This window comes from Tamandua tetradactyla, chromosome 6, assembly GCF_023851605.1.
Source record: "Tamandua tetradactyla isolate mTamTet1 chromosome 6, mTamTet1.pri, whole genome shotgun sequence".
NCBI lineage: Eukaryota > Metazoa > Chordata > Mammalia > Pilosa > Myrmecophagidae > Tamandua > Tamandua tetradactyla.
In genome coordinates this window covers 138,223,464-138,246,036 of record NC_135332.1, presented here as the reverse complement: position 1 = coordinate 138,246,036, position 22,573 = coordinate 138,223,464, and the positions used below count along the sequence as shown (strand labels likewise).

General features: G+C 34.4%; 1 protein-coding gene across 3 annotated transcripts in view; it reads right to left on the bottom strand.

Moving 5' to 3' along the window:
- Window positions 1-6,696: 6,696 nt before the first annotated feature.
- ESRP1 (epithelial splicing regulatory protein 1) overlaps window positions 6,697-22,573 on the bottom strand; it is a 50,399-nt gene continuing 34,522 nt past the window's right edge. For 2 of the 3 annotated variants that reach the window (XM_077167226.1, XM_077167224.1), the window contains exons 14-16: window positions 14,862-15,012; window positions 11,363-11,472; window positions 6,697-8,233 (exon numbers count right to left, since the gene is read on the bottom strand). In XM_077167226.1, coding sequence (XP_077023341.1) covers window positions 11,398-11,472; window positions 14,862-15,012 — 226 coding nt within the window. In that variant the 3' untranslated portion in view covers window positions 6,697-8,233; window positions 11,363-11,397. The remainder of the gene's footprint in view (window positions 8,234-11,362; window positions 11,473-14,861; window positions 15,013-22,573) is intronic. The other variant, XM_077167225.1, reaches the window with a different exon arrangement.

Here is a 22,573-nt window from a genome sequence, read left to right as displayed (position 1 = left end):
TTCCGCGACTTTTTAGACTCAGGGAATCAGAGAATATTATCAACTAGACCTTCCAGATCCAGTCCGTATATCTCGCTCCATTTTACAAAGAGGAAACAAGTCGAGTGATGTGTAAGTCAAAAAGCAAGTTAGAGTAAAATTGGAACCTAGAACTCCGAACTCCTATCAGTGCCTGCATTCTCAAGGTGATTTCAGAGGACAGCAAAACTTTCTGGATCGACCCTTTGGTGTAGTAGACCGCTGGACCGTTACAGGAAAGAAGCTTATGCTTGGAACTTAGTACTTTTAAATAGTAGTGGCTAAGCAAATACATTTGCATTTCATAACTCTGTGAGAGAAATAACAATACTACGGTCGATGGGGGGCACAGATATTCCACAGCAAGAGGACATAGTTTAAGGTTATCATGCTGTTTATGCCTGTGTTGTAATCATATCTAGCATTCTCCAACAAGCTCAAGGACCTTTTCCATAACAAAACTCAGTAAATTTAGGGAATGATAAAATACCCGTTCTAGGGAGATAAAATTTAGAAGCTGACATAACATTTTAGAGAGGGAGATAAAAGCATAAGAACTTAATGAAGTCCTTACCAGAGAGTCTCCCAATAGCACCTTTATCAAATTTAGATATTTGGGGAGAAGCTATCAAATTTCCATTCCGTGTAAAAACAACCCAGGACCTCTTTTTGTTCCTTTGGTTGCCTGTAAATACATCTTTTGCCTTCAAACAACATTAGGCCAGGAATTGGAAGCATGGTTGAGTGGGCCAGTAAACCAGAAGAGACCTGGAGTCAAAGCAATGATAGAACAGAATGCATGGACCTTGAAGACTAGTAAGGATATGGCAGGGGCCCTAGACATGGACAGCAGGTGCAGACCATGCTCAACAGATGAGCTGCGCTGGAAGAGCTACACCTCAAGGGAGACCAACACAGTGACAGAGGGCCGCTGTTTTCCAAGTTTAAGAAATGATGTCCATTCCTCCTGTGGTTCTTTCATTATCACCTCAAAAGATGGTCCTTTGAGTGATGGACTAAGTAGACTTTGCTTAATGGGGCAGGCAATAAATCCTGATAGATCAGAGTTGTATTGTCTGCTCTATAAAGTAGGTGGAGAAAGAGGATAGAGAGAAAAGTAATTTTGTAAATAAGAAATGAAAATATGGAACAGGATAGAGATCATTTTCTGTCTTCAGATAGAAATCAGTGGAACTGTGATTGTGTTACCTAGTAGAAACTTTCTTCCCTTGAACTTTAAAACGTCCACCTAAGGATAATGAGAGTGGAGTATTCCATGCCTAAACAAGTGTGATCTTGCTATGAGAAAATATACCCTGCATCCCAAAAGATAAAATCCTAATGGCTCAAGGTGTTGCCTTGCAACAGACATTATAGCTGAGTTTTCAGTAAATTATTCCATTATTCCTTAAGGCCAGCTGCTTTTAGATAGTGTGATGTTCAGCTTCATACGTCAGCTTGGCCAAGTGGTGGTGCCAGGTTGTCTGATCGGGCAGGCACTGGCCTGTCTGTTGCTGTGAGGACATTTCATGGACTTAAATCATGACCATGTTGGCTGTTGTCTTTCTTTCAATTCTTTTCCCTTTTCTGTATCTTTATTCTTCTCTTTCAGTCTCTGAAAGATTCTTAATTTCATTAAGTTTAACTGGGTATCCTGTTTTTTTTAAAAATTTTTTGTGGGTTTTTTCCTCATTAGATCTGGCAACCCTATTTACGTGGATCAAACTACTCCATTAGAAGCCATCTGGCATTAGTTGTGCTCAGGCCTTCTTAGCATGTGTAAGTAACTGATTAAATTGTTTTTTATTTTGGTAGAGGGAAGGCCTGATAGCAGGAGGATTCTGAGTACTTCAGTTCCATTAGGTCAGAAAGAAGCTGCCATTCTTAAAGCCCTGACAAATGAAGTTGTTTACTATCCTCCAAAGGGCTTAGACCAAACCTGAGTGGGCCTAGTGCAGTCCTAGCATTGCCACTAAACTTCTTCTCAACCAACCAGTGTCATAGATCATCCACCTGGCATATCCAGACCTGACATGTTGAGTACTAAACACACTTTCAAATACGAGGTATCTTAAAACCAAAAGAACACAATGTTGGGGAGAAAAAACATTTCCCATCAAAATTATGACTTATCACCATAACAATTTATATGTAACCGGGAAGCTACCATGACATTTCTTTCTATTTTGACAAAGTCTTAAAAACAAAAACAAACAAAAAACTTCATTATTATGACAGGCTTTCAAAATGCTTTTTCTCCTATACAACAAGAAACTTTTAAAAACATACAGACTGATAATTACAATTAAAAGCATAAATCCAAAGCATCAAGAACCAAGGTCAGGAAATAGAAAATAAATGTTTTTTAAAATCCTGTTAGAATCCTAGACAAGCAAAATGAAAGCCCTTTGTGTCCAGTAAATGGCAGAAGCATCCCCAAATCATCATGTTTGTACATTTCAGACCAAACTGTCAAAAAGATATGTGACACTTTGAATTTGTACTTCAATATAAAAAGCATACCATGAATAACTAAATTGATACTAACATTTTAAAATTTTTGAGAAAATGGTGCTAAAGAAAACTAATTGTTGCTGTTTAGCAACAATTCAATTTATAAAAATTCTTAAAACATTATGGTATCACATTCGTTTTCTCCTGCAGGAATGAACATAAATTTATTCACTCAACAGATATTTATTGAGTTTGTCCCAAGTGCTGGCTAATCACTAAGGATACAGTGAGGAACAAAATACACAGCAGCTGTCCTGATATAGTTTACAGTATGGGGAACTGATTGTAGGAAAATCTTACTGATGCATCAGGAAAGGTCTTCCTCAGACAGATAAGATTTCTGAGTTGTAGCTAGTCAATGAAGAGAAGGATAGCTGGGAAAAAAGTGTTCCAGGTAGAGGAAACAAAGACTAAAGCACAGAACTCCTGCAAAGTCTGGGAAAAGTACAGCAAAATGGAGAATGTGGGGTAAAGAGTGCCTTGCTAAAAACTTAAGAGGTAGCAGTAGTTAGCTCATGAAATACTATGCAGAGCTTACATTTTAATATGGATTTTATCATTTGGTCAATTGGAAGCCATTAAAAGATTTTTAAAATATAAGATTTATTTGTTTTAAAAAGATTGTTCTTAAAGTAATCATTCTGGTAATAAGGGGAGCAAAATTGGATGGAAGGAGTCCAATAAAGAGATAAACAGGTAAAAGAGATACTGGTGGCTAGGATGGTGAGAAAAAGTAAGTTAAGAATGACTTCCTTAACTGTACAACCCAGCAGGATATGGTGTGGTTACTGAAATACAGAGAACCCAAAGAGTAAGTAAAGGTAAATTCTATTTTAAGCATGTTGGGTTTGAAATGCCTGGCAATGTCCAAATAGAAGTGTACATTACATTGTTGCATATAGGAGTCTGTAGCTACAAAGAGAAATGTAGAAGTAAATGAATGAATTTGCCCAGAAAGAATGGCTAGATGGAAAAGAGGGCTAAGAATGGAACCATAAGGAACACCAAATCAGATAGGGAAGGATGAGTCACAAAGGAGGGTGAGAATCAGAACAAGCCAAGTATTTTATACTGAGTTTTTAAGATTTATTTCTAGTATTTAACTTGACTGTCGTACAGGTTTCAGTAAAAACAAAAACAAAAAGCTGAAATTCCAGTGTGTAACTAGCGTATTTGTTACTTTTAAGATCAGCATTTCCTTTTAGAACACCAATGATAAAGCAGCTGCTGAATTAATGGCAAGCTGGCAATAAAGTAAAAAGGCAGACTGGAGAAATACAATGAAACCTTACTCCGTAACATGGTAAAAAATGAGATATATTTTTGCATCCATAGAGAATAAGAAACACATCAAACAGTATCAGGGTCTTAATTTATCTTCCAGATCCTTCTTTCTTTCTTTCTTTCTGTGCAACTTTAAACACATTTTACTTAACCAAATTTCAATTTCCTAATATATAAAGTAATACTAGTACTGTAACTGGTTGTTGTGAAGATTCATTTACACATCACAATACTTTTTATTGTGGCACATACACATATATGCTTAGTGGTAGTTTAGTTGTAGCTTGTACTGTACTCTCTCAAGATAATACCATCTTGAATTTTGGCCCCAAATATTCCTCCACCTCCCATGTAAAGTAATTGAGATGAACTATATGAAAATATCAAGGGATATTTGCCCTTTAACTTAGGTCTAAGCTACCGGCAGGTCAAGTAGTTGGCTTCTGAGCCATTTTCACTGATGGCCAACGCTTAGGTTCTTAGCTTTCAAAATCTTAGCACAAAGGAAGGAGCAAAAAATGAAGAAAAACAATTTTCTCCCTACACCACCACTCAGTGCTCTTTTACTCGTAAGTGTCATCCTGATGGCCTTCAGATCCTCATAACTGAGATCAGCTGCTGTCTTGTCCTCATGGTCAAGGAAAACAGAATAGATTACAGAGTACAATTGTAGAGATTCAAGCTTCAACAGCAGAGATCAAGAAACAGAATATTTCTGCCAATTCTGTCCATTTAGAATCCTTTTACACCTCTTATACCTCTCATTAAGAGTACACTTCTTGCAGTGATTCCATTGTATCCTCAGGTACTCCATTTTAAACTTGACCCAAAGAATTTGCAACAAAATAATATAAATGGACCCATTAGAATGGCTACTAATAAAAGAAGGAAAATAAGTGTTGGAGAGGAGTGGAGAATAGAAACACTTGTGCATTGTTGGTGGCAATGTAAAATATAGCCATTGTGGAAAATTATATGGCTCCTCAGAGAATTAAATATAGTATTACCATATGACCCAGCAATCCCACTTTTAGGTATAAGCCAAAAAAATTGAAAGCAAAGACTCAAACAGACCCTTGTACAACTGATGTTCAGTAGTAATAGTCATAACTGCCAAAAGGTGGAAGCAGCCTAAGTGTCCATCACTATTGGTTAAACAAAATGTGGTATATACGTACAACAGAATATTATTCAGCTCTATAACGGACCAAAGTCCTGATGATGCTACAACATGGAGATACTTGAAAGTACCATATTTACTAATAAGCCATACACAAAAGGTCGAATACTCTATGGCCTTACTTATATGAAATAAGCAGAGTGTGCACATTCCTGAAATCAGAAACTAAGGGGCCAAGTCAGGAAGAGGTGAGGGAGTTAATGTTTTATTGTTATGAAGTTTCTGTTTGGGAGTGATGGAAATGTTTTGGCCATAGATGATAGGGATGGAGGCAAAACTTTCTGTATGTAATTAACACCACTCAATTGCATAGTCAAAAAAGGAAATATTAAGGTAGTGAATGTTACCACACACAAATTCATAGAACTGTACAACACAATGCGTGAGCCCTAGTCAAAGTACTGTGCTAAAGTTAATAGCATAATTATGTGTTTCATAAAGTATAAGACAGATACCACACTGATATAAAATGTTAGTAGGGAAAACCATGTGATAGGGAGGTATATGGGAACTTGTACTTTCTGCATGATGTTTCTGTAAACCTGTAACTGCTCTAATAAAAAATTAAGTGAAAAATAATACAAGTGTGGGAAGTGGAAAGCAGTACAAGATTGGCCTGATTGCAGCTTTGTGAAAAATATATAGGTGTTTATTACATTTCTGTTAACTTCTATATGCTAAAAAAAAAAAAAAAAAAAATCCCCAAATCTATTGGGAAAGCAAAGAATGGAAAGATAAATTGTATAACTAAAATAAGAGATGGATTTGTAAAATATTTTGTTTACTTCAGACTCTTTACTCTCCTTCTCCCTTCCCTCCTCATTACCTTCACTCATCTCTACATCCTCCTTACTGATTTATTTTCTGCATGGAGAGAGAGCAGTTACATCAACGGGTCCTACCCCAAGAGAAATAAACAGTAAAACCCATTTAGCCGAGGCAGCTTTGTTTCTGTTCAAAGCAGAAATAGCCTGGGCAGTATTAAATGCATGCCAGGCATCAAAGCAAAGAGGAACTTGGGTCAGAACCTCAGCTTTCTAGACAAGTTCACTGCCTCCTCAGTGTCATGCTAGAGAGACTCAAAGCTGAAATATAAGGGTATATTTAGTGAATAGAGATGTCCTAGACATTAAGGGAAATATAGATATATTTCCTGCCTTTAAGGTCAAAATCTAATTTCAGAAATGATTATCTCAAGCTCTATAATAAGAGTATGTATATCATGCAAGTGATACGGATAATATAGGTAGCTCCAAAATGGTGGAAACCCTGCAAGATTTAACCTGGGTTCTAAAGAACATAGAATTTGGATTACAGAGAACATTAGAGAACTCGGTATCACCAAAGAGAGTAATAAGAAAAAATGAAGTGGGTGTAATTCAGAAGCATAAAAGTTTTAGATTATTAACTTTATGTGGCTTTAATAGTTTTTTTTACATTGTTAAGTAATTAAAGCGGCCATAATAAGATGTAAGGACCAAATATTAATATCTGTGACTACCTTAACTGTTAAGAATTCAAAATCAAAATTTCAGTGTGTGGTGGTTTGAATAGTATATTGAGAGTACTTTATCATTGATAGCTTTTACTAATACTTACAAACTTAGGGGAAAACCCACCACACTTCAGGAAAAGATGGCTTTGCCACACCATTCCCCCATAAAAATAATTCTTCTAATAACAAAATGAGAACACAGACATGGAGATTAAACAGGCAAGTTTTATTATCAAATGTAACGATTCTACAAAAACTCAATAGTATTGTAGAAAGTATTATTGTCTATATTAAAGTCTTTCAAAGCTTTGGGTAGACAGCATCTTAAGGCATCCAGTATAAAGAATTTATTTTTTCTGATCTTAAGTGCCAGTTACCACTAATTTTCACACAAAAATTTTTTTCTACTGCAGTTAAAGGGCCATTACTGGTCAGTTGAAGAGGGAAATGTTTGGCTTTCCAGTCAAGGTAAGGTGTTAATGAAAGTAATGCAAAGTAAATAAAATAGCAGCCACATAAATCTGCATGGCACTGCATACAAGCAAAGGACAATACAGTAACTTAAAGAAACATGTGCATTTAGTCAATCAGTTCCTATTTTCCTCTTTGGAGTTATGAGGCAGCAGTACTAGCTAGCTAGTATCTAATATTGCACTTTTGTAGCAGAAACACAGCTAAATCCACAGTGCTGAACACTGACAGCATCAGCAGCTGCTCATAAACTGCATCAGTGTTTACCTCGGTCTAGCATGCTGACTATATAGTCCTATGCTTTTAAAAGTTTTAATTATTTGACAGTTAAGGCATTAGAGAAAAAGGTTTAAGGCTATCACTATATACAAGCATTCACTTCAGTTCAGTTAGTATATTGCTTTCTAGAATACAATGTTCAAATATTCTCGTATCTGTGATATTAAAAACTACAGAATTTCTCTTAAAGTCCAAACCATCAATAATGAAAAAAGTACAATATAAAATAATACATGACGTTACAGTTACAGTTCAAACTAGAAATTACTAACTACATGTAGCTGCTTCATTTTTGGTTTTATATTTTGGCCCCTAGTTCATTTTTATTTACAATGGGTACCTGCTGAAAATGGTTTCAATTTTTAAACTATGTATGCTTTATGGAGGGTGCACCATTTCTTCTAATTTATCCTAAAGTGTTTTAAAAATCATTTGAGTTGGTTTTAACTATAAGGTATCATGATGGCCAAGAGATTGGAAGTACTAAAGTTTTGCTTAAATTTGTGATTTAAGTATTCCAAGACCTTATTCTTGAATTACTTAGCAAAAATAACAATTGTGTAGAAGACAGGGAGAGTTAAAGAGTGGTAATACACAAAAATAAAGTTTCCATAACAGAGTTCATGGTGGAGATGGTCAGCTCTAGTGGAATATTTTTTTCCTCAAGACAATATGACATTTATGGTGCCATTTGTGATGCCACGTTAGCTGAAAGTAATGAAGACATCTGATTTCAAATTCACATTTTAAATGCCGACTTGCTACCAGCAAGCAAGGAGACAGATATGTATGCTGCTTGCTGCTTGCTGCTTGCTATAAGGATTTGGCTTCATTGGCTCAAATTTTTCACTCCACCAATGAACGGGGCAGAGGCCCTCTGTCCAATCATGTTTGCTGAAAATACTGCAGCCTGAGTAAAGACACTTCCCCTGAAGTTGCTTGAAGTTTTCTTGTGTCTGATGGTTTCAGGATCACTATGCATCTTTCAAACACTGGGAGGGGGGGGGATAGAAAAAGAAAGAATAAAAGGAAATATTAATGTCTCTAAGTTTCAAAATTCTTAGCAGCCACAAAAATGATTTTGAATTAAAAAAGGGCTAAAACTCCTTCACATTGTTCAAATTTGTATTTCACACAGATACTAGCATTTATGTGACAAATTCTTGGGGAGTGCAGTGCTGGTAAAGGAAGTTTACTTGATAGTCACCATCCTCCACAACTTTCTTTATATTATCGTGTATATAATTAAGTGCATATGTGTTTTCACTTCCCAGTTGACTCAGCTCCTTTGCAGACAGACTATCTTATTCATTGCTCAGTCTGGGTCCTCAAACTATCACGCCATTCTTCTTATATTAAAGTTGCAGTAACATTATTAAAGTAAAATCATTAAGACTAATTTTAAAAATTAGATTCTAATATAAGAAATTTCAAATAATTTTCTATGAAAGACATTTGAATCAGTAAGAAACACTGAGGCATGAAAGCATGAAATAATCGTTAACATTTGAGCTCTACTTGCCAGTGATGGGTTCTAATCACTTTATCTGCATTAGATCACTTCATCCTCCTAATCACTCTTGCAGATTATCATGTTACCCGCATTTACAATTGGGAAAACCGAGACATTGAGTGAATTAAACCAGCATTCACAGGTCTAGGGTTTGAACTAAGGTAGATTGGTTTCACTATGCTATTTACTTAACATATGCCACAAAACTTTACAGTAAAAATTCTAATTACATGTTATGCATACTTCCACATATAAATGAAAAACAGAAATGGAGAAGTAGAGAGAACTCTTCAGAGTTCAGTACTGTTTCAAATGGCCAGTGGTGGTTAAGATTAAACTGCTTTGTTGACAAAGATTCTAAAATCAGGACAAATTTAAAATCGGTTATTTTTAAAACATTAAAAAGGTTTTACTGACCAGAACTCATTTTGAAAATATAGTTTACAAAGCGACCAAAATTTAGCATTCTAAATGTACACCAGGGAATCTCTATCAATGACCCAACAACACTATTGTCTGCTTAATATCTATTTTACCCTTCTTTTGGCAATTGCACCTGAATTTTACTTAAGGTACTGTCCACTTACCCAATGTCAAGCCTACCAAGTTTATCACTGTCCAGTGCAGTATTTTCTTGTAGGAATTACTTGTTTACCCTCAAGATAGAGGTAACACTTATTTTCCTATGAAATACTTCAGTAGGAATTTCCCTTGATATAGAAAGTTTCTATGATCTAAACTCTTCAGAATAGATTCTATGAAGGGAATAGAAAACTATCATCTAAAAAACCAAAGACTTGCAGCTTGAGATTGATAGCTCAATGAAGAAAGGAAAGGTGAAACACTGCTAAAAGCAGGATAAATCAAAGATAAGTAAAGAGATCAAGAAACAAACTCTTAATCTTAGACCAGTTACATTCAAAAGGACCTGTAAGTAGAAGCTTAATATATATATATATATATATATATATAGAGAGAGAGAGAGAGAGAGAGAGAGAGAGCGCATTGAATTTTACCTCAAAAATAAATGAGTCCATAGTGATACTGATAAATGATTGAATAAATAAAGAACAGGGGAATAGAGATGAATCTTCCTTACTGATGATGAATTCTTAAACTCTGGAAACTCCACAGAGAAAGCAAAACAATTATGAAAATGAGGCATGGGAAGCAAAAGAATGCAGGGAAGAGCAGAGTGATTTGTTTTGGTTTACATGCCCCCTCTACCAACACCTCCTAGTCTACATGAAGCAGGTCCAAAATTGCACAAAGGCATAGAGAATGGAAACTAAAAAGTAATCATTGTATTAATTTCTGGGAAGTGGGATTCTTGATATCTTTGTATGTGACTATATATCCTGAATTCTTTACAATGAACACACAATGCTTAAATGATCCTTACCTCCCAGGATTATGGAGATGATCAAATCAAATACAATGGCTCTGTGTTAATTTTTTTAGTTCTTAATATAAAGGCAGATTAATCTGACTTTACAAAGAAAATGCAGACATTATCTGGATTTTAACACAGTACCTGATAAAATTTGTCCTTTTGTCTTGACCCAAATATATAAACATAGAATTAGGGGTGCTGACTATAATAGCTTATAGTCCATTCAAGACATTTTTAATGTAGTATTTTGGTGTCCTACTCGGTATACTCACTGAAAAACAGAGTTGGTGTGCTCATCAAATTCATAGAAACATTAGGGAGTTGAATAATGAACACTTAGAAAGACAAAGTATGAACCAACAGAGATATCAACAGGCTTGAATAAGGTTCTCTCACCACTGTGGCCCAGGTTAGCGTACATCCCATTCCCTTGCTAACTATCTGGGCATGATGGTCCTTGATGATATCAGATTATCTTGAAACCTCACTAAGCTGGCAGAACCTTCCCTTCGTTATCCAGGGAGACTGTCCCAACTCAGAACTGCAATTTCCACAACTTAAGGATGAGGGGCTAAGACCCCAATTTTCATTTCTCAAAGATGACAGAGTACTGACAGCCCCATTTCCAGTTTAGAACTCATACAGTTGAATTCCACAGGGTCTTAAGTCATAATAATGGAAACAAAATTTGAAAATGACACACCAGCAAACCCAACCATCAAAAATGAAGAAATAAGCCATAACAATTCCTGAATAGTTCTTTCAACTCTATCTCTTGAGGCACCTCACATTCAATGCCAGTATTCTTTTAAAGGTTGTGGATTAAAAACAAAACAAAATAATTTTCAAAGAACCATTATCAGAGTAATTTCCCTCTGGATTTAACTGTAAAGAGAAAAAAGAAATGCAACAAAAACCTTTCATTCATTCATTTTAAGATAAAATATTTTAAAGTATATCCAACTCTATATTCTCACATAAGATACAATAAATGACTTCCAAATGCAAAGTCCCTTACCTCAAAATAACACAACTCTCATCCATAAATATTAACTGAATACTATCTACCTAGGTGACCTCCTAATTCCAGTCTCCATTCTTTCCAGGATTTTTGATGCTGTTACACCACACTAATGAAAACAGATCTGTTTTCAGATTCTCAACCTCTATTTGTTTGGCCCTTTTATATTTAACTATTCATATTAAAAACCTTACCTTCTTTCCTGAGGATGGTCTAATTGCTGGGGCCTTTAAATACAAACCCATTCTTTGGGTAGAGTCCTGGCCTGGTCATTTGTGTGTACAAGTCCATCCTCGGTTGCATACTAAAATGAAGTTAAAACAAACAGGATCAAAAGACGGACAAGATGCCACTATGGATGTTTACTTTTTCAACTGACTAGATCTATGAATATTATTATAGGATGTTTAGACCATAGGAAACGAACGTTGGTGGTATGAACCATGTATGTAACTGCTAATCCCAAGTCTTTATTTAGTATGTCTTATTTAACATCTAAATACCACCAAAATCTCTTCTAGGAGGGGAATTAGTTTGAACATGTGGACAAAAACAAACCACCATAACACAATAACTCAAGAGACCCACCTCTTTAGATGATGCTAATAGTACAGTTTGCATGATATCATATGTATGACTAGAAATCAAATAAATATTTGAGCTCCAGCTATTTGCAAGGCATTGTATGATAAAGCCCCAACCACACCATCTCCCAACAACTCAATGAATTATATATATATTATAGTCACATAGATTGATGTTAGTATATTGATCTGATTCTTTAAATAGGGAAAGAAGTAAAGATCTTAGTATTAAGAAGCCCAAAGAGAAAATTATTAAAGTCAGTATATTCTGAGAAGCAAAAACTAACATTTAATGAAGATGCAAAGTTTTCAACAGTAAAGGGTAATGGAAAGAGCAAACAAAAAGTAAAGGAATTATATAAAGATACCTGAGAGTCTATTTCAGGTAAGAAACTAGTCAACTAAAACATACATTCATATTTATTTTAGTGACCACAATGACATCCTTATTACCAAATATTTTCATATAGTTTGTCTTCATAAATTCAGTCCTCATTCCACTACTCTCATATATTAAAATGGGTATAACTCAGGTACTTTAACTTTATAAGGCTGCATCTTGCTTTAAGCATCAGAATTCTTTTTTTGTAAAGCCTTGCTTTTTCTGGCTTTACCCCAAAAGGTATGGAAAAACACAAAATTGGAGTAGTTTTATTGAAGGAATTTTCCTGAGGGTAGGGAGACCACACATCCCAAAATTATATTTAAATTTATGGAAAAAAAATTGATGACATTTATTAAAGGACAAGATTTAAAAAAAGGACATTGCAGCTTTTTAGAATTTGAATCAGTAAAGAGATTTCATTCACTCAACCAGCTATTGCCTGGATATTTTCTTAGTTATATGAACATAATTACTATATAATTATATAAAATATTAATCACAAATAACTAGAGGTTGAATTAACACCTCCCATTAAATTAGCAACAGTGATAAATATACTGTAAGTAAAGAAACAAAGATTACACTTAAGACACACTTAAAAAAAGTGATCCTTAGATTTTACCATCTTGTAACAAAGCCACATCTAAAGAATCTGGAACCCCATACCAAGTGGCTATTACCTGGATAACTGAGAACGGGAGACAAGAAAGTAAGGACAATAGACTATACAAGTTTTTATGTAAGAATGTTATGAAATTAGGTTAGACATAGCAGATTGAGTGCATGCATTGCAACCACCTCATAGCTCAAATTACCTAAAGAAGATATTGGAATAATTTGATATATTGAATAGATAAATGAATTTCCTACATAATCCTAATTTGTGGATCCAGTGAATGAATTTCAGGTACTTCAGAAATGAAAGCCAATGTTTTGAGAGGAAATAATTTTACTCAATCTAAATGTTTGTTATTTATATCAGACAATTCTACTCCAGCTTTGAGCTGCTACTGATTAAAATTGTTTTATCTCAGTTTTGAAGCATGATGACTTTCTAGTTGAAAATCTAGAAATAAGAAGCCCTATTACTTGCTTGTGGTAAAATAAATACCCATAAAAAAGAGGCATGACACTTATTTTCACAATAAGAGCAATTTTGTTTAATCCCATTACTAATTTATTTGTAAAACCCCTTAATTCTATTCAATGTAAACTTAAAAGTTGATTAGTCAAACAAATTTAAAAAATGAATTATGCTGACACTAAAACCTGAAACTTTCTTTGTACTATCTAAAATTGCAAAACAGTGGGGAAAAATACAAATAGCGTTATGTTTCCTCTATGAAATTAAACAACCACATCAATAGCTTTCAGCAAAATTCACTACTCTTCTCATGTCTAAGAATCAAACATGAAGTTTGGAAAGAAATGTTTTTATTCCTTCAAAGACTTCTGACAGGCAGCATAATTGTTAGGGAAGAACCAAGTAACTACTGACTTCTAGAGAATCTTACATCTGTTAAGAATGTGCTAAAACAGGCAATAACAAAAGATAATTTTTGTCCACATTCATTCAGGTTTTCACTATCAGCCAGAGATTTTCTATATTTGTCAGAAAAAATTCATCATATGTTAAAAGTATTTCATAATTGTCTTAATTACGGTAACTTGGTAGGTTTGGGGCACACAAAGATAATCTTAGCTTAGATCACAATCCTCCATGATTCATGGATGCCAAGCTTGTTAACCCATTATAATAGTGAAACAGTCTCTACAGATATAACCATTACAATGCTATAATGCAAATGCACAAAGGCTATTTTATGATTTGACTGTTATGCCCATAACAACTTCTCAACCCTAAACACTCAAGCAGGAGAAAAGAGGACTTTTTTTTTTTTTTTTTTGGTAACAAAAAGACTGCAAGTTACTTGTTTGGGGGCATTGCAGAAAAGAGTTTAGGAACTAGGTAATTATACAATTTGAGGAGGGAAGGTGCCTGCTTAGAAGAGATGGCAATGAAAATATTTCTCTCAGTATTAAAGAATTCTTATCAAGAAACATACTTTTCCAGCCCATTGCACCAAAGAAACATCTTACTCTTTAGCTTATCAGAGAAAACAGCTGATGGGCATAGCATTGGTAGAGGGAAAAACTGCCAAGAATAACCACTTCACTAAAGTTAAGAACAGATATTTTCATAAAAGGTTCACTGGATACCCTAGAGTTCATTTTAAGGTGCTACTCTCTATAGACTCATTGAGTCTCCTATAGGTTAGGAAACTTTTTTTTTCAGGTTAGCTAGAAGTCTCTGACTACTTTTTCAAATACTCAACTTAAACTCCATGCTTAAGTACTTTCTTATGAAGGATTTGACACTGACTTTGACAAAAATTCCTTCTTAGCCAATCCTATTCTAGATGAAAAGAGTCATACTGCTGTGGGCCCTAAAGAGCTTTCCCATAGTAGCTCAGTTTTCAAAACAGGCATTAGCAGATTAAATTGAAAGAATTATGATAGCATGGAAAAGCCCTGACCTTGTCAGGTGATGAGTTTGAAATTAGCATTCACATAACTAGTCTCCCTTGGCCTCCATAAGCAAATCCAACAGCATATATACATACCTAATTTTCAAAGAACCTGTTTCTTTCCTGGCTGCATTCTTTAGGCAAATCAACTTAAGTAATAAGGGCACTGAGGATTTTTCTTCTTCAAGCTACTGACCTGGTAACCTTGGAAGAAGTTAAGAATTTCCTTAACTCCAGTATTGTAGGCCAGGCCCTGCATTCTGACCACCGTGCCAGGCTGTGGAGGGACACCGCTAAGATTAGCAGCTGTAGGGAAGTAGCCAAGACTATTAGGCGAACCTGGGGGGCTAAAGGGAGAGAAAGCACAGTGAACCAACAGAAACAGACAATGTTGAATATTTACTCTAAAAACATTAGTAACTTAAGGAAAGACTTTCTCAAAGTGATCTTTCTCATACTTCCCAGAGCTAGTTGCTATCTTTCCCAGAACAGGTAAGAACATTATAGCGGTTCTGTCCCACGTTTCCACAAAAACTAAAAGTTGAAAGGTAGGGATTAATGCAGAGTTAAATGCAGGACTTCCTTAAAGATCCAGTTATCTCTGAGATTAGTAAAGGGAGAAGAGAGAATTAAGCCTTCTCAGACACTCAACCACAAAGCAACACTTCCACAGCCTAGCACAGGGATGCTTAACTGACTATCAGGAATACTAAAGCATGAAAAGGCATGAATACAAAGGACTAGTAGAAATCATAGCCACAAACAGCCAAAGTTTCCTAGGTGACTGCTCTCAAAGGATAGACTGTTCTACCATATTTATAAGCCAATATACAACACAACAATAAAACCACCTTGCAGCAAAGGCGAAGTACTAGAAAAGACAAGAGTCATTTCTCCCAAGTTGACCAAAAGGTGAAGAAAGAAGGTTAGAAGGGATACATAGCAACATAAACAGATTACATAACATGAGGGAAAAATTGTTAAATGGGCCTTCCTGATATATCTGCCACAGTCACCTCCAAGGAGTACAAACCAAAGTGAATACCTAAGGACTTTATGTCGCAACTCAAATGATTATCCTATTATGCCATTAGTTTCACCTTTATCCCCCACCCAATATTTCTACCATAATTGGTGGCCAGATCCCATAACTTAGAAAAAAAAAAAAAAAAAAAAGGTGGGGTGGGGATAGTGGTATGGTGATAAAAAAAGACAAGTCATTAGCTTAAACCTGTGGATATGTATATATGTATATACCCATATGTATATGTATGTATGTGTGTGTGTGTGTATATATATATATATACACACACACACACAGCTTTAAATATCAATCCTTAGTCATCTAAGTAGACAATTGTCTCATTTCAAGTAAACACATACTAAAAAGAGACTAAAAATAGAAAAGGTGCCAGATATGTCTCTAGTCCCAGCCTCCTTCTTTTATTACCACAGTAATCTTGAGCAAGTCATTTAAATTCTCTGAATTTTAATTTATTCATTTGCTAAATGGAGCAAATTGCTAACCTTCCTAATTTGATTTATAGGACTGTTGTATAGATTCAATGATTCAACATATCAAATTACCCCATAAACCATAAATTATAACTTTTAACTCTCATTCCTGCCATTCCATAGCCACCAACCTATTTCATCATTTCTAAAACACAGGGGCCTGAAAACTTGGCATCAAGCTGCTAATCTTTTAAGTCTCTAACACAGTGGTCTTCAATTTATTTTGCATATTAAAATCACTCGGGGATATTTCAAAACTGTATGCCCAGATCCTATCCCACAAATTTCAAAACTAAAAACTCAAGAAGGTAGAACCCTGACATTAGTATATCAGTATATTTTAAAAGTCTTCAAGTGAGTCCAGTGAAATCCAAGGTTGGATAATCCATTGTTTATAGACTCAAGGTCAATTTACATAACTCTGGGAGGAAAAGTAGAGGATGCTGAACTTTAGATGTGAGTAGGAATTTAGCCATCAGGCAGCCACATCTCTGCATTTTTACAGAGGTAAGCACAGAAAGTAAGAGTTGAATAATTTCCCAAAGGTCACACAACCAATTAGCTCTAAGCCAAACCAGAACCACCCAGATTTCTCAACTTCTAGGGCAAAGCTTTTTCTCTTTACAACTACCATTCATTCAAAGATTCTATTTACCCATGTCATATGCCTGAAACTGAGTTAAAATACTCAAAAGACCATTAGGCACCCCTTCTCCACATACTTCTTACTAGCAACTAGATTTTTCACATTGGCTATGACAATCAGAATCTTTTTATTAATATTCATAAACACCCCTAGCATTACAGAGATCGAATTTTACAATGCAACTGGAGAAACAGTTTCAATTCATACCAGCATTGAACATAACTTATAAGGGAACTCAAAGGACCAAAAGTAGCCAAAATGCTCTTGAAAAAGAACAAAGCAGGAGGGTTTACACTTCCTAAATTCAACGCTAACTGCAAAGCTACAGTAATTATACAGTGTGGTACTAGCAAAAGGATCAGCATATAGATCAATGGGATAAAATTGAGTGTCCACAAATAAACTCTTATAATTGTAGCCAAATGATTTTCAACAAAAAAGCCAAAACAATTCAGTGGGGGAAAGTATAATCTTTTTAATAAATGGCTATACAACAATGCAAAAAGGATGAATTTAGATCCCTGTATCACACCATACACAAAATTTAACCACAGTGGTAGAATTCTCACCTGCCATGTGGGAGACCCAGGTTTGATTCCTGGCCTATGCGCTTCCCAAACAAAGAAACCAACGAAAAACAAACAAACAAAAAATTCAACAAATGGTGTTGCAATAATGGGATATGCACATGGAAGAGGAATGAAGCTGACCCACATACAGCACGCGCACACACACACACACACACACAAAAGACCATATCCTAATTATAAAAAGTCCAATTTAAAAATAGATATAGGATTTGAATGGACCTTTCTCCAAAGATACACAACAGGCAGTAAGTGCACAAAAAGATGCCCAAAGTAATTATGCATTAAGGAAATATAAATCAAAACCATGATGAGATACAAATCCATACCCAATGGAATGGGAAAATTAAAGACAGACAGTAACAAGAGTCGGAACATATGTGGTGAAATTGGTACTCTTATCCATTGCTGGTGGGAATGTAAAATGGTGATGCCACTTTGTAAAAACAGTTTGACAGTTTCTTACAAGTTAAACAGAGTTGCCATATGCCAGCAGTTCCACACCTAGCTACGTACCCCCCAAAACTGAAAACATATATCCATGCAAAAACTTGTATGCAAATCTTCACAGCAGCATAATTTGTAATAGCCAAAAAAAAAAGTTGAAACAACCCCAAATATGCACAATTGATGGTTCAGCTAAATTCTTCCTAGTCTGTATTTTTCCAGATCTCATCAATGCAATATTATTCGGCCATAAGAAAAGAATGACATATTGACAATGTTACATAACATGGATGAACTTCAAAAACATTAAGCTAAGTGAAAGAAGCCAGTTACATAAGACCACATATGGTATGATTCCGTTTATCTGAAATATTCAGAACAGGCATATCTATAGAGGCATAATGTAGATTGGTGGTGTTGCCTAAAACATGGAGCAGCACAGGGAAGCAGAAAGAAGAGAGGTTAATATGGAGTTTCTTCTAATGGGCACAAGGTTTATTTTTAGGATGATGATGGAAACATTCTAAAATTCATTAACTGTACACTTTAAATGAGAATTTTATAAAATATACTTTATATCTTGATAAAGCTGTTTTAGAAAGGATGACTGAAAAATCACTGTATAAATGTCAACTAATCAATGTCTTCATGTTCAATGCTTTTTATGAAAAACAAACTTATCAGTAATCAGAAAATCTTAGCCTTTTAAAAATCCCATGTAATTTTTCAAATGCTAGGGAGTACTGTGTTATAAGACCAAGGAGACAACTTTAAGCATAGGAAATTTCAAAGTATGTATGGATTTTCTCATTGTCACAGAATTAAGGATGACATTAATAAATAGTACTGCATTCTGCTTAATGGCAGTGGTTCACAGAAAGATAGAAATAAATAATAGGGGGAACAAATGTTAAAATAAATTTACATTGAAATGCTAGTGATCGATGAAAGGGAGGGGTGAGGGGTATGGTATGTATGAATTTTTTTCTGTGGTCTTTTTATTTCTTTTTCTGAATAGATGCAAATGTTCCAAGAAATGATCATGATGATATTGTGAATTACTGATTATATATGTAGAACAGAATGATCAAAAGTTAAGAATGTTTGCGTTTAGTGTTTTTTGGTATTTAAAAAAAGAGAGAGAAATCTCAGGACTATTAAAGAACCAAAGGGTTAGGGCCAAATGAACAAGTCAATGTAATACTGGAATTCAAAGGTACTGCAGTATTGGGCAGATTGTACCACATAAATAAACTAATAAGGAGACTGTATTTCAGCTGAATAGGAAACTCCTTAGGAAGTTGCCTCAACAAATAACTGAGGGTAGATGACAGTAAATGAAGGAATATAAAATAGTTTGACAAGTTTTTCCAAGTTTTATACTCAGAAAGCCACTAGAGCATCAGATCACTGTAGGCAGTCTTCGACAAGCTGCACTAAGATCTTCATGGTAAGAAACTTGCAAATAGAACATGAGTGAATATATTATTATACTGCAGTACTCAATGTCTTCTACATGATAGTTAGGAAAAACTATTTTCCTGAGATGTTATAAGTTCTTTTCCTTTGGAAATTATAAGTTTTGCAATTCAAGTTTCCTTTTAACTGACTACCTGCTCAGAGTCCATTACTGTTATGCCATTATGCCTAAAATTCTATTGCCAGACTTTCCAAACAATTCTTCCTAATCTGTATTTTTCCAGATCCTAATTTGTATCTTATTTTATAATATTCAGAGTGTCCTAATAAGTCACACAAATTCTTTGTAGACAAGAAAAGGCATATGAACATACTGGGGACCAGGAGTCTTACCAGAAGATTCATATACTATATGTTTTAGAGAAAACAAGCCTCATAATATCCTTCCCTTGAGGTATTTCATTTTAAAAACCACAAGCCATTGGTAACATTATAGTTATTAGGTGATGCTTTCTAAAATAAAAGTAATCATGGTATGACAATGTTCATAATATAATGACTTGCCATATTTTTCTAGAGAAAAGATGATCAAAGGATGATCTATTCTGAAATGGATTAAGTGAAAAATCTGAGAACTATATTCTGCCCTCAGGATAATTCACAATATTAACAAATTAAATGCTCTGAGAAGTCCTGCAGACAGAATTGCCTCTCAAAATTATTGCACAGAACCTTTTTATTAACACTCATTAACATCTCTAGTATTACAAAGACCATATATTTGGGAAGCTACTGGAGAAATACTATTTCAATCCTTGACAGGATAAAAGCTGGAGTCAATTTTCATGTAGGAAAATCTTTAAAATAACCTTAAATCATCCTCTGAAATCAACCATATCAAGGTTAACTTTTCATACCCTAAATTTAATACTGTGGCTGCCTATAAACTGGTTACTATATCCAGATCCTAGATTTCTGTTAGCTCTCCTTAAATTTCATGCAAGTTTCTTGATACATGTACACCTAACACTTGGAGAAAATAATCAACAAATATAAAAACCCTTTGGAATAATGAAATCTTCCAGGAATCTATTTTGCCTAAACATACAGAAAATCTATACACTATTAAAAGTTTGTTAACTAAACTTAAATTAACTCCAATTATGTCAAAGATTACAAAATATAAACCTTGTATCGTAGCTATCATAATAGCGTGTTCCAAATATACAGTAAGGTGATAAACTAACAAAAATGATTATCCTTCAAAATCCCATTTTTAATTTGAAAATCCAATCACCTATAAGCTATTTTGAAAGTAATCTTGTCACTCAAGTGAAAGTACAAAGTGGTAAAAACACAATTTTCTTCCAGGTTTAGGAGAAAAAGACTTTTTTTAAGTAAATATTTTGTTGAAAATACCGTTAAGAGGCGAGTGTTAACATACTATGATCCATGGATATTTGAGTTCTTCAGTGATATAACAGAAAATGACAATTTCCAGAGGTGGATATTTACAAAAGTTCTTGTTCTTGGAAGATATTTTGGTGTTTTGTTTTAAATTGAATTTCTTCCTGTTTGAGTATGAACAGGGTACCTTAGAAAGTACAAACATAAAACAAAAGACTCCAATCAGAATATCTCTTTAGAATCACCCTGTTCTAGTTTCTTGGTTATCATTGGCTATTGTTCCAGATGTTTTGATTGTTTTAAACTAAAAAAGTATTTATTTACTAATAAAGCCATTTGTTTTTGGCAAAACTAACATAAATAAAAGATGTAGTTTAAAAGACCATATAATATACACTAAAGAAAACCAAAAATCACTGGTCTGTATTGTTAAAGTACATCAACAAATGTTATCAAGAAAATGTTTAAGTGGAGACTGAATAGGGTTAGCTTGCTTATCAAGGTTAGATCAAGTGCTGTTGATCTGCTTTCTGCTTTCACTAAAGTCAATGCTTTGTGCTTAAAAGTACGTTTGAGGTAAAAAGAATCAACTTGAATTTATAGCCTATTTTGTGCTTTAAATATGGGAGGGAGAGGGCAGCAGGAAGCACTGGAAATAGATAAACAAGATTGGCAAAATGTAGAAACTATATAACATTCATGTTCTTAACTCTCAACTTGTTTGAAAATTTCTATAATGATGATTTAACTTATGCTTTTTAAAATGTACAATGTAATCCCAATTTTGTAAGAAAATTAATTCATAGAAAAACTTACAAACTGAAACCGAATCTTAATATTTTCTGAATCACTTGAATTCTTTTCCCTGAGATCCAATCTTACTTGCTATTTCCCTGCAATGCTAAAAATGTCAAGCAAATTTGCATTTTAATTCCCTAAATTGCTCATTATATGAACAAGGTCTTTAGAACAGCAAATGACTGTTCCCTCTATGAAAGCTATACTGAATTTTCACTGACTGACAGTGAATAATGGAGTGATTCTCCATTATTACAATATTGCATATTTCGTTATTACAATATTCTAGTGACATTTTATTGGATGTTGAATTCCAGTTTGCATTTGTGAGATTAAATATTTAAGATATAAAAACTTTTTTAAAAACCAAGTTATCTTCTTTATTAGACTATCAGAAAACCTTCATCAAAGAAATTTAAAAAGTAAAACAATTGTGTTACTATTGAGGAAAACTGGGCAGAATATACATGGAATCTCTCCATATTATTTCCTACAACTGCAAGGTAACCGACCACTATCACAATAAAATTTGCAAAAAAAAAAAAAAGGAACGAGAAAGCTACATGGTCAAATTAGGAAATATAAGTATCTCACAGAAGCCTGTTCTTTTTTTTGGTTTGATTGCAAAGAATTCCAGAGTAGAATACAATAATACTATCCAATAAATCAAACACTGTAGGATACTTCAAAATTGTTAGATATCCATTGCTCGTATAGAAATAACTTGATTTTACAAGTAAAAGTCAAACCTCTTCTGCCCCCTTTTTGTCTTAGATGTGTCTGTTATTATTTATAGTGCCCTAGAAAAGGTGGGGAAATGCATTCAAGATATTTAAGTTCATTCATCTTTTCCTAAAGTAGATGACATTTAATTGAAGAATCAGCACATTTATCACCCATGCTAGAGGTCTTATGCAAAGAATATTCTTTTCTAAGAGCAAAATAATCAGAATAAAAGGTAGGGCTTTTTTTTTAATGGGAAAGAAAAGGTGTGACAAAAATGAATTTGGAATGATAAGCAGGATGGGCACGAACATATCATCTTTTATTCTTTTGTGCTCTAAGCGAAAATCTCTGGAATATTGGGTA